The 12,762-nt window shown below is 48.9% G+C and overlaps 1 protein-coding gene across 1 annotated transcript in view; it reads left to right on the top strand.

The window, feature by feature from the left end:
* Positions 1–12,762, top strand: part of LOC110516739 (unconventional myosin-X) — a 254,271-nt gene that overhangs the window by 103,365 nt on the left and 138,144 nt on the right. The window contains exon 3 of the mRNA XM_090230756.1: positions 9,744–9,902. Within this exon, the coding sequence (XP_090086882.1) occupies positions 9,744–9,902 (159 nt within the window). The remainder of the gene's footprint in view (positions 1–9,743; positions 9,903–12,762) is intronic.

Here is a 12,762-nt window from a genome sequence, read left to right as displayed (position 1 = left end):
CTCTGTCCACTGTACCCAGCCTAGCTCTGTCCACTGTAACCTAGCTCTGTCCACTGTAACCTAGCTCTGTCCACTGTAACCTAGCTCTGTCTACTGTAACCTAGCTCTATCTACTGTAACCAGTCTAGCTCTGTCTACTGTAACCAGTCTAGCTCTGTCCACTGTAACCAGCCTAGCTCTGTCCACTGTAACCCAGCTCTGTCTACTGTAACCAGCCTAGCTCTGTCCACTGTAACCTAGCTCTGTCCACTGTAACCTAGCTCTGTCCACTGTAACCAGCCTAGCTCTGTCCACTGTAACCAGCCTAGCTCTGTTCACTGTAACCTAGCTCTGTCCACTGTAACCAGCCTAGCTCTGTCCACTGTAACCAGCCTAGCTCTGTCCACTGTAACCTAGCTCTGTCTACTGTAACCAGCCTAGCTCTGTCCACTGTAACCAGTCTAGCTCTGTCCACTGTAACCTAGCTCTGTCTACTGTAACTAGTCTAGCTCTGTCCACTGTAACCAGTCTAGCTCTGTCCACTGTAACCTAGCTCTGTCCACTGTAACCAGCCTAGCTCTGTTCACTGTAACCTAGCTCTGTCCACTGTAACCAGTCTAGCTCTGTCCACTGTAACCAGTCTAGCTCTGTCCACTGTAACCAGCCTAGCTCTGTCCACTGTAACCTAGCTCTGTCCACTGTAAGTTAGCTCTGTCTACTGTAACCAGTCTACCTCTGTCCACTGTAACCTAGCTCTGTCTACTGCAACCAGTCTAGCTCTGTCCACTGTAACCAGTCTAGCTCTGTCCACTGTAACCTAGCTCTGTCCACTGTAACCAGTCTAGCTCTGTCCACTGTAACCTAGCTCTGTCCACTGTAACCAGCCTAGCTCTGTCCACTGTAACCTAGCTCTGTCCACTGTAACCAGTCTAGCTCTGTCTACTGTAACCAGTCTAGCTCTGTCCACTGTAACCTAGCTCTGTCCACTGTAACCAGCCTAGCTCTGTTCACTGTAACCAGTCTAGCTCTGTCCACTGTAACCTAGCTCTGTCCACTGTAACCAGCCTAGCTCTGTCCACTGTAACCAGCCTAGCTCTGTCTACTGTAACCAGCCTAGCTCTGTCCAATGTAACCAGCCTAGGTCTGTCCACTGTAACCAGTCTGGCTCTGTCCACTGTAACCAGCCTAGCTCTGTCCACTGTAACCTAGCTCTGTCCACTGTAACCAGCCTAGCTCTGTCCACTGTACCCTAGCTCTGTCCACTGTAACCTAGCTCTGTCCACTGTAACCAGCCTGGCTCTGTCTACTGTAACCAGCCTAGCTCTGTCCACTGTAACCAGTCTAGCTCTGTCCACTGTAACCAGCCTAGCTCTGTCCACTTTAACCAGTCTAGCTCTGTCCACTGTAACAGCCTAGCTCTGTCCACTGTAACCAGCCTCGCTCTGTCCACTGTAACCTAGCTCTGTCTACTGTAACCAGCCTAGCTCTGTCCACTGTAACCTAGCTCTGTCCACTGTAACCTAGCTCTGTCCACTGTAACCAGCCTAGCTCTGTCCACTGTAACCAGCCTAGCTCTGTTCACTGTAACCTAGCTCTGTCCACTGTAACCAGCCTAGCTCTGTCCACTGTAACCAGCCTAGCTCTGTCCACTGTAACCTAGCTCTGTCTACTGTAACCAGCCTAGCTCTGTCCACTGTAACCAGTCTAGCTCTGTCCACGGTAACCTAGCTCTGTCTACTGTAACTAGTCTAGCTCTGTCCACTGTAACCAGTCTAGCTCTGTCCACTGTAACCTAGCTCTGTCCACTGTAACCAGCCTAGCTCTGTTCACTGTAACCTAGCTCTGTCCACTGTAACCAGTCTAGCTCTGTCCACTGTAACCAGTCTAGCTCTGTCCACTGTAACCAGCCTAGCTCTGTCCACTGTAACCTAGCTCTGTCCACTGTAAGTTAGCTCTGTCTACTGTAACCAGTCTAGCTCTGTCCACTGTAACCTAGCTCTGTCTACTGTAACCAGTCTAGCTCTGTCCACTGTAACCTAGCTCTGTCCACTGTAACCAGTCTAGCTCTGTCCACGGTAACCTAGCTCTGTCCACTGTAACCAGTCTAGCTCTGTCCACTGTAACCTAGCTCTGTCCACTGTAACCTAGTTCTGTCCACTGTAACCAGTCTAGCTCTGTCCACTGTAACCAGCCTAGCTCTGTCCACTGTAACCAGCCTAGCTCTGTCCACTGTAACCAGCCTAGCTCTGTCCACTGTAACCAGTCTAGCTCTGTCCACTGTAACCTAGCTCTGTCCACTGTAACCTAGCTCTGTCCACTTTAACATGTCTAGCTCTGTCCACTGTAACCAGCCTAGCTCTGTCCACTGTAACCAGCCTTGCTCTGTCCACTCTAACATAGCTCTGTCTACTGTAACCAGTCTAGCTCTGTCCACTGTAACATCCTAGCTCTGTCCACTGTAACCAGCCTAGCTCTGTCCACTGTAACCAGTCTAGCTCTGTCCACTGTACCCAGCCTAGCTCTGTCCACTGTAACCTAGCTCTGTCCACTGTAACCTAGCTCTGTCCAATGTAACCTAGCTCTGTCTACTGTAACCTAGCTCTGTCTACTGTAACCAGTCTAGCTCTGTCTACTGTAACCAGTCTAGCTCTGTCCACTGTAACCTAGCTCTGTCTACTGTAACCAGCGTAGCTCTGTCAGATGTAACCAGTCTAGCTCTGTCCACTGTAACCAGTCTAGCTCTGTCCACTGTAACCAGCCTAGCTCTGTCCACTGTAACCAGCCTAGCTCTGTCCACTGTAACCAGCCTAGCTCTGTCCACTGTAACCAGTCTAGCTCTGTCCACTGTAACCTAGCTCTGTCCACTGTAACCTAGCTCTGTCCACTTTAACATGTCTAGCTCTGTCCACTGTAACCAGCCTAGCTCTGTCCACTGTAACCAGCCTTGCTCTGTCCACTCTAACCTAGCTCTGTCTACTGTAACCAGCCTAGCTCTGTATACTGTAACCAGCCTAGCTCTGTCCACTGTAACCTAGCTCTGTCCACTGTAACCAGTCTAGCTCTGTCCACTGTAACCTAGCTCTGTCCACTGTAACCAGCCTAGCTCTGTCCACTGTAACCTAGCTCTGTCCACTGTAACCAGTCTAGCTCTGTCCACTGTAACCTAGCTCTGTCCACTGTAACCAGCCTAGCTCTGTCCACTGTAACCAGTCTAGCTCTGTCCACTGTAACCTAGCTCTGTCCACTGTAACCAGCCTAGCTCTGTCCACTGTAACCAGCCTAGCTCTGTCCACTGTAACCAGCCTAGCTCTGTCTACTGTAACCAGCCTAGCTCTGTCCAATGTAACCAGCCTAGGTCTGTCCACTGTAACCAGTCTGGCTCTGTCCACTGTAACCAGCCTAGCTCTGTCCACTGTAACCTAGCTCTGTCCACTGTAACCAGCCTAGCTCTGTCCACTGTACCATAGCTCTGTCCACTGTAACCTATCTCTGTCCACTGTAACCAGCCTAGCTCTGTCTACTGTAACCAGCCTAGCTCTGTCCACTGTAACCAGTCTAGCTCTGTCCACTGTAACTAGCCTAGCTCTGTCCACTGTAACCAGCCTAGCTCTGTCTACTGTAACCAGCCTAGCTCTGTCCAGTGTAACCTAGGTCTGTCCACTGTAACCAGCCTAGCTCTGTCCACTTTAACCAGTCTAGCTCTGTCCACTGTAACAGCCTAGCTCTGTCCACTGTAACCAGCCTAGCTCTGTCCACTGTAACCTAGCTCTGTCTACTGTAACCAGCCTAGCTCTGTCCACTGTAACCTAGCTCTGTCCACTGTAACCTAGCTCTGTCCACTGTAACCTAGCTCTCTCCACTGTAACCAGCCTAGCTCTGTCCACTGTAACCAGCCTAGCTCTGTTCACTGTAACCTAGCTCTGTCCACTGTAACCAGTCTAGCTCTGTCCACTGTAACCAGCCTAGCTCTGTCCACTGTAACCAGTCTAGCTCTGTCCACTGTAACCTAGCTCTGTCCACTGTAACCAGCCTAGCTCTGTCCACTGTAATCAGTCTAGCTCTGTCCACTGTAACCAGTCTAGCTCTGTCCACTGTAACCAGTCTAGCTCTGTCCACTGTAACCAGCCTAGCTCTGTCCACTGTAACCTAGCTCTGTCCACTGTAACCTAGCTCTGTCCACTGTAACCAGTCTAGCTCTGTCCACTGTAACCTAGCTCTGTCCACTGTAACCAGTCTAGCTCTGTCCACTGTAACCTAGCTCTGTCCACTGTAACCTAGTTCTGTCCACTGTAACCAGCCTAGCTCTGTCCACTGTAACCTAGCTCTGTCTACTGTAACCAGTCTAGCTCTGTCCACTGTAACATCCTAGCTCTGTCCACTGTAACCAGCCTAGCTCTGTCCACTGTAACCAGTCTAGCTCTGTCCACTGTACCCAGCCTAGCTCTGTCCACTGTAACCTAGCTCTGTCCACTGTAACCTAGCTCTGTCCACTGTAACCTAGCTCTGTCTACTGTAACCTAGCTCTATCTACTGTAACCAGTCTAGCTCTGTCTACTGTAACCAGTCTAGCTCTGTCCACTGTAACCAGCCTAGCTCTGTCCACTGTAACCCAGCTCTGTCTACTGTAACCAGCCTAGCTCTGTCCACTGTAACCTAGCTCTGTCCACTGTAACCTAGCTCTGTCCACTGTAACCAGCCTAGCTCTGTCCACTGTAACCAGCCTAGCTCTGTTCTCTGTAACCTAGCTCTGTCCACTGTAACCAGCCTAGCTCTGTCCACTGTAACCAGCCTAGCTCTGTCCACTGTAACCTAGCTCTGTCTACTGTAACCAGCCTAGCTCTGTCCACTGTAACCAGTCTAGCTCTGTCCACTGTAACCTAGCTCTGTCTACTGTAACTAGTCTAGCTCTGTCCACTGTAACCAGTCTAGCTCTGTCCACTGTAACCTAGCTCTGTCCACTGTAACCAGCCTAGCTCTGTTCACTGTAACCTAGCTCTGTCCACTGTAACCAGTCTAGCTCTGTCCACTGTAACCAGTCTAGCTCTGTCCACTGTAACCAGCCTAGCTCTGTCCACTGTAACCTAGCTCTGTCCACTGTAAGTTAGCTCTGTCTACTGTAACCAGTCTACCTCTGTCCACTGTAACCTAGCTCTGTCTACTGCAACCAGTCTAGCTCTGTCCACTGTAACCAGTCTAGCTCTGTCCACTGTAACCTAGCTCTGTCCACTGTAACCAGTCTAGCTCTGTCCACTGTAACCTAGCTCTGTCCACTGTAACCAGCCTAGCTCTGTCCACTGTAACCTAGCTCTGTCCACTGTAACCAGTCTAGCTCTGTCTACTGTAACCACTCTAGCTCTGTCCACTGTAACCTAGCTCTGTCCACTGTAACCAGCCTAGCTCTGTTCACTGTAACCAGTCTAGCTCTGTCCACTGTAACCTAGCTCTGTCCACTGTAACCAGCCTAGCTCTGTCCACTGTAACCAGCCTAGCTCTGTCTACTGTAACCAGCCTAGCTCTGTCCAATGTAACCAGCCTAGGTCTGTCCACTGTAACCAGTCTGGCTCTGTCCACTGTAACCAGCCTAGCTCTGTCCACTGTAACCTAGCTCTGTCCACTGTAACCAGCCTAGCTCTGTCCACTGTACCCTAGCTCTGTCCACTGTAACCTAGCTCTGTCCACTGTAACCAGCCTGGCTCTGTCTACTGTAACCAGCCTAGCTCTGTCCACTGTAACCAGTCTAGCTCTGTCCACTGTAACCAGCCTAGCTCTGTCCACTTTAACCAGTCTAGCTCTGTCCACTGTAACAGCCTAGCTCTGTCCACTGTAACCAGCCTCGCTCTGTCCACTGTAACCTAGCTCTGTCTACTGTAACCAGCCTAGCTCTGTCCACTGTAACCTAGCTCTGTCCACTGTAACCTAGCTCTGTCCACTGTAACCAGCCTAGCTCTGTCCACTGTAACCAGCCTAGCTCTGTTCACTGTAACCTAGCTCTGTCCACTGTAACCAGCCTAGCTCTGTCCACTGTAACCAGCCTAGCTCTGTCCACTGTAACCTAGCTCTGTCTACTGTAACCAGCCTAGCTCTGTCCACTGTAACCAGTCTAGCTCTGTCCACGGTAACCTAGCTCTGTCTACTGTAACTAGTCTAGCTCTGTCCACTGTAACCAGTCTAGCTCTGTCCACTGTAACCTAGCTCTGTCCACTGTAACCAGCCTAGCTCTGTTCACTGTAACCTAGCTCTGTCCACTGTAACCAGTCTAGCTCTGTCCACTGTAACCAGTCTAGCTCTGTCCACTGTAACCAGCCTAGCTCTGTCCACTGTAACCTAGCTCTGTCCACTGTAAGTTAGCTCTGTCTACTGTAACCAGTCTAGCTCTGTCCACTGTAACCTAGCTCTGTCTACTGTAACCAGTCTAGCTCTGTCCACTGTAACCTAGCTCTGTCCACTGTAACCAGTCTAGCTCTGTCCACGGTAACCTAGCTCTGTCCACTGTAACCAGTCTAGCTCTGTCCACTGTAACCTAGCTCTGTCCACTGTAACCTAGTTCTGTCCACTGTAACCAGCCTAGCTCTGTCCACTGTAACCAGCCTAGCTCTGTCCACTGTAACCAGCCTAGCTCTGTCCACTGTAACCTAGCTCTGTCCACTGTAACCTAGCTCTGTTCACTGTAACCTAGCTCTGTCCACTGTAACCAGCCTAGCTCTGTCCACTGTAAACAGCCTAGCTCTGTCCACTGTAAACAGCCTAGCTCTGTCCACTGTAACCAGCCTAGCTCTGTCCACTGTAACCTAGCTCTGTCCACTGTAACCTAGCTCTGTCCACTGTAACCTAGCTCTGTCCACTGTAACCTAGCTCTGTCCACTGTAACCAGCCTAGCTCTGTTCACTGTAACCTAGCTCTGTCCACTGTAACCAGCCTAGCTCTGTCCACTGTAACCAGCCTATCTCTGTCCACTGTAACCAGCCTAGCTCTGTCCACTGTAACCAGCCTAGCTCTGTCCACTGTAACCTAGCTCTGTCCACTGTAACCAGCCTAGCTCTGTCCACTGTAACCAGCCTAGCTCTGTCCACTGTAACCTAGCTCTGTCCACTGTAACCTAGCTCTGTCCACTGTAACCTAGCTCTGTTCACTGTAACCTAGCTCTGTCCACTGTAACCAGCCTAGCTCTGTCCACTGTAAACAGCCTAGCTCTGTCCACTGTAAACAGCCTAGCTCTGTCCACTGTAACCAGCCTAGCTCTGTCCACTGTAACCTAGCTCTGTCCACTGTAACCTAGCTCTGTCCACTGTAACCTAGCTCTGTCCACTGTAACCTAGCTCTGTCCACTGTAACCAGCCTAGCTCTGTTCACTGTAACCTAGCTCTGTCCACTGTAACCAGCCTAGCTCTGTCCACTGTAACCAGCCTATCTCTGTCCACTGTAACCAGCCTAGCTCTGTCCACTGTAACCAGCCTAGCTCTGTCCACTGTAACCTAGCTCTGTCCACTGTAACCAGCCTAGCTCTGTCCACTGTAACCAGCCTAGCTCTGTCCACTGTAACCTAGCGCTGGGTGTATCCAAAGTGGAAGGACTATTGTGCATGACATGGTGGATGGTTGCAGGCAGGTGTGTTGTTTGTTTGAAGGAGAAGCATGGGCACCTCAGTTGGGCCTTTGGCATGTATATTCCTCATGCTCTCCACAGAGGTGTAGACGATTAGTATCGCCATGAGATCCTGGTATGGTGCAGCTACATCACCCATGAGGTCCTGGCATGGTGCCAGCTACATCACCCATGAGGTCCTGGCATGGTGCCAACTACATCACTCTGAACCTGCCCTGTGTCCTCCTGACTCCAGAAGCTATAGCTATGGCCTCTAAAGGGGTTTTCACAATACTGAGCCTGCTGTGAGGTGTCCTGAAGGTCTACTACACCTGTTGTGAGGTGTCCTGAAGGTCTACTACACCTGTTGTGAGGTGTCCTGAAGGTCTACTACACCTGCTGTGACTTGTCCTGAAGGCCTACTACACCTGCTGTGACTTGTCCTGAAGGTCTACTACACCTGTTGTGAGGTGTCCTGAAGGCCTACTACACCTGCTGTGACTTGTCCTGAAGGTCTACTACACCTGTTGTGAGGTGTCCTGAAGGCCTACTACACCTGCTGTGACTTGTCCTGAAGGTCTACTACACCTGTTGTGAGGTGTCCTGAAGGCCTACTACACCTGCTGTGACTTGTCCTGAAGGTCTACTACACCTGTTGTGAGGTGTCCTGAAGGCCTACTACACCTGCTGCGAGGTGTCCTGAAGGCCTACTACACCTGTTGTGAGGTGTCCTGAAGGTCTACTACACCTGTTGTGAGGTGTCCTGAAGGTCTACTACACCTGTTGTGAGGTGTCCTGAAGGTCTACTACACCTGTTGTGAGGTGTCCTGAAGGTCTACTACACCTGTTGTGAGGTGTCCTGAAGGTCTACTACACCTGCTGTGACTTGTCCTGAAGGCCTACTACACCTGCTGTGAGGTGTCCTAAAACACCTGTTGTGAGGTGTCCCGAAGGCCTACTACACCTGCTGTGAGGTGTCCTGATTGTCTACTACACCTGATGTGAGGTGTCCTGAAGGCCTACGACACCTGTTATGAGGTGTCCTGAAGGCCTACTACACCTGTTGTGAGGTGTCCTGAAGGCCTACTACACCTGTGGTGAGGTGTCCTACTACACCTGCTGTGAGGTGTCCTGAAGGCCTACTACACCTGTTGTGAGGTGTCCTACTACACCTGCTGTGAGGTTTCCTGAAGGCCTATTACACCTGCTGTGGGGTGTCCTGAAGGTCTACTACACCTGCTGTGACTTGTCCTGAAGGCCTACTACACCTGCTGTGAGGTGTCCTGAAGGCCTACTACACCTGATGTTAGGTGTCCTACTACACCTGTTGTGAGGTGTCCTGAAGGTCTACTACACCTGCTGTGACTTGTCCTGAAGGCCTACTACACCTGCTGTGAGGTGTCCTAAAACACCTGTTGTGAGGTGTCCTGAAGGCCTACTACACCTGTTGTGGGGTGTCCTGAAGGCCTACTACACCTGATGTGAGGTTTCCTGAAGGCCTACTACACCTGTTGTGAGGTGTCCTACTACACCTGCTGTGAGGTGTCCTGAAGGCCTACTACACCTGTTGTGAGGTGTCCTGAAGGCCTACTACACCTGTTGTGGGGTGTCCTGAAGGCCTACTACACCTGATGTGAGGTTTCCTGAAGGCCTACTACACCTGCTGTGAGGTGTCCTACTACACCTGTTGTGAGGTGTCCTGAAGGCCTACTACACATGTTGTGAGGTGTCCTGAAGGTCTACTACACCTGATGTGAGGTTTCCTACTACACCTGCTGTGAGGTGTCCTGAAGGCCTACTACACCTGTTGTGAGGTGTCCTGAAGGCCTACTACACCTGTTGTGGGGTGTCCTGAAGGCCTACTACACCTGATGTGAGGTTTCCTGAAGGCCTACTACACCTGCTGTGAGGTGTCCTACTACACCTGTTGTGAGGTGTCCTGAAGGCCTACTACACATGTTGTGAGGTGTCCTGAAGGCCTACTACACCTTATGTGAGGTTTCCTGAAGGCCTACTACACCTGTTGTGGGGTGTCCTGAAGGCCTACTACACCTGATGTGAGGTGTCCTGAAGGCCTACTACACCTGTTGTGAGGTGTCCTACTACACCTGCTGTGTCTCTGTGTTTCAGGTGATGTACCTGCTGCAGTACAACTAACTACCTGTCGTGTCTCTGTGTTTCAGGTGATGTACCTGCAGCAGGGGGAGCTGAGCAGAGACAAGGTGTTTCCTATGCACCCCACCAGTATTAATGGAGTAGAGGACATGTCTACTCTGGCAGAACTACATGAAGCTGCCATCATGTACAACCTTTACCTGCGCTACCAGAAGGACTGCATCTATGTAAGATACTGTTATAGTCCAACCCTCCCAGACAGACATTATCTATGTAAGACAGTGTTATAGTCCAACCCTCCCAGACAGACATTATCTATGTAAGATACTGTTATAGTCCAACCCTCCCAGACAGACATTATCTATGTAAGACAGTGTTATAGTCCAACCCTCCCAGACAGACATTATCTATGTAAGACAGTGTTATAGTCCAACCCTCCCAGACAGACATTATCTATGTAAGATACTGTTATAGTCCAACCCTCCCAGACAGACATTATTTATGTAAGACAGTGTTATAGTCCAACCCTCATAGATAGACATTATCTATGTAAGATACTGTTATAGTCCAACCCTCCCAGACAGACATTATCTATGTAAGACAGTGTTATAGTCCAACCCTCCCAGACAGACATTATCTATGTAAGATACTGTTATAGTCCAACCCTCCCAGACAGACATTATCTATGTAAGATACTGTTATAGTCTAACCCTCCCAGACAGACATTATCTATGTAATATACTGTTATAGTCCAACCCTTCCAGACAGACATTATCTATTATCTATGTAAGACAGTGTTATAGTCCAACCCTCCCAGACAGACATTATCTATGTAAGACAGTGTTATAGTCCAACCCTCCCAGACAGACATTATCTATGTAAGACAGTGTTATAGTCCAACCCTCCCAGACAGACATTATCTATGTAAGACAGTGTTATAGTCCAACCCTCCCAGACAGACATTATCTATTATCTATGTAAGACAGTGTTATAGTCCAACCCTCCCAGACAGACATTATCTATGTAAGACAGTGTTATAGTCCAACCCTCCCAGACAGACATTATCTATTATCTATGTAAGACAGTGTTATAGTCCAACCCTCCCAGACAGACATTATCTATGTAAGACAGTGTTATAGTCCAACCCTCCCAAACAGACATTATCTATGTAAGACAGTGTTATAGTCCAACCCTCCCAGACAGACATTATCTATTATCTATGTAAGACAGTGTTATAGTTCAACCCTCCCAGACAGACATTATATATTATCTATGTAAGACAGTGTTATAGTCCAACCCTCCCAGACAGACATTATTTATGTAAGACAGTGTTATAGTCCAACCCTCCCAGACAGACATTATATATTATCTATGTAAGACAGTGTTATAGTCCAACCCTCCCAGACAGACATTATCTATGTAAGACAGTGTTATAGTCCAACCCTCCCAGACAGACATTATCTATTATCTATGTAAGACAGTGTTATAGTTCAACCCTCCCAGACAGACATTATATATTATCTATGTAAGACAGTGTTATAGTCCAACCCTCCCAGACAGACATTATTTATGTAAGACAATGTTATAGTCCAACCCTCCCAGACAGACATTATTTATGTAAGACAATGTTATAGTCCAACCCTCCCAGACAGACATTATCTATTATCTATGTAAGACAGTGTTATAGTCCAACCCTCCCAGACAGACATTATTTATGTAAGACAATGTTATAGTCCAACCCTCCCAGACAGACATTATCTATGTAAGACAGTGTTATAGTCCAACCCTCCCAGACAGACATTATCTATTATCTATGTAAGACAGTGTTATAGTCCAACCCTCCCAGACAGACATTATCTATGTAAGACAGTGTTATAGTCCAACCCTCCCAGACAGACATTATCTATTATCTATGTAAGACAGTGTTATAGTTCAACCCTCCCAGACAGACATTATATATTATCTATGTAAGACAGTGTTATAGTCCAACCCTCCCAGACAGACATTATTTATGTAAGACAATGTTATAGTCCAACCCTCCCAGACAGACATTATTTATGTAAGACAATGTTATAGTCCAACCCTCCCAGACAGACATTATTTATGTAAGACAGTGTTATCGTCCAACCCTCCCAGACAGACATTATATATTATCTATGTAAGACAGTGTTATCGTCCAACCCTCCCAGACAGACATTATCTATTATCTATGTAAGATAGTGTTATAGTTCAACCCTCCCAGACAGAAATCATTTGTGTAAGACAAGTTTATAGTCTTGTCTTCCGAACAAATCAGGGTCCGGTTTCCTGACAGTGATGGAATTTAGGCTTACGGGTGTTTAAACAATGCATTATTCCCATGACGACCGAAGATGTAGCGTACGTTTCCAAAAACAACAAAACATAATGTTTACTAAGTGCGTTATAGCAGCATGTGTCGATACTGATAGGATTGAAAGTATGGCAGCGCTGCTCTAGGATCAGCTTTCTCCATTCAAATCTTACCTTAATATGAGCATTATTCCACAATACTGACTACAGATCAGCTCCTAGAGAGATATTATCAACTTGTGGTTGATGGTTTTTAATGCAGTCTTCTCTGTTTTATCCCGTGCTTGTTCAATTGCAATGACATTGGCAACTTTATATTTGTTGTTAACTTCGTTCCAAAGTTATTGGCTGGTCTACCTCCCCTTGGGGAACCGGGCCCTGAACCATAGTAGGACTGGTCTACCTCCCCTTGGGGAACCGGGCCCTGGACCGTAGTAGGACTGGTCTACCTCCCCTTGGGGAACCAGGCCCTGGACCATAGTAGGACTGGTCTACCTCCCCTTGGGGAACCGGGCCCTGGACCATAGTAGGACTGGTCTACCTCCCCTTGGAGAACCGGGCCCTGGACCGTAGTAGGACTGCTCTACCTCCCCTTGGGGAACCGGGCCCTGGACCATAGTAGGACTGGTCTACCTCCCCTTGGGGAACCGGGCCCTGGACCGTAGTAGGACTGGTCTACCTCCCCTTGGGGAACCGGGCCCTGGACCGTAGTAGGACTGCTCTACCTCCCCTTGGGGAACCGGGCCCTGGACCATA

The sequence above is a fragment of the Oncorhynchus mykiss genome, chromosome 3 (assembly GCF_057628025.1).
Source record: "Oncorhynchus mykiss isolate SJ-2025 chromosome 3, ASM5762802v1, whole genome shotgun sequence".
Taxonomy (NCBI): Eukaryota; Metazoa; Chordata; class Actinopteri; order Salmoniformes; family Salmonidae; genus Oncorhynchus; species Oncorhynchus mykiss.
This window is presented reverse-complemented; position numbering and strand designations above follow the sequence as displayed.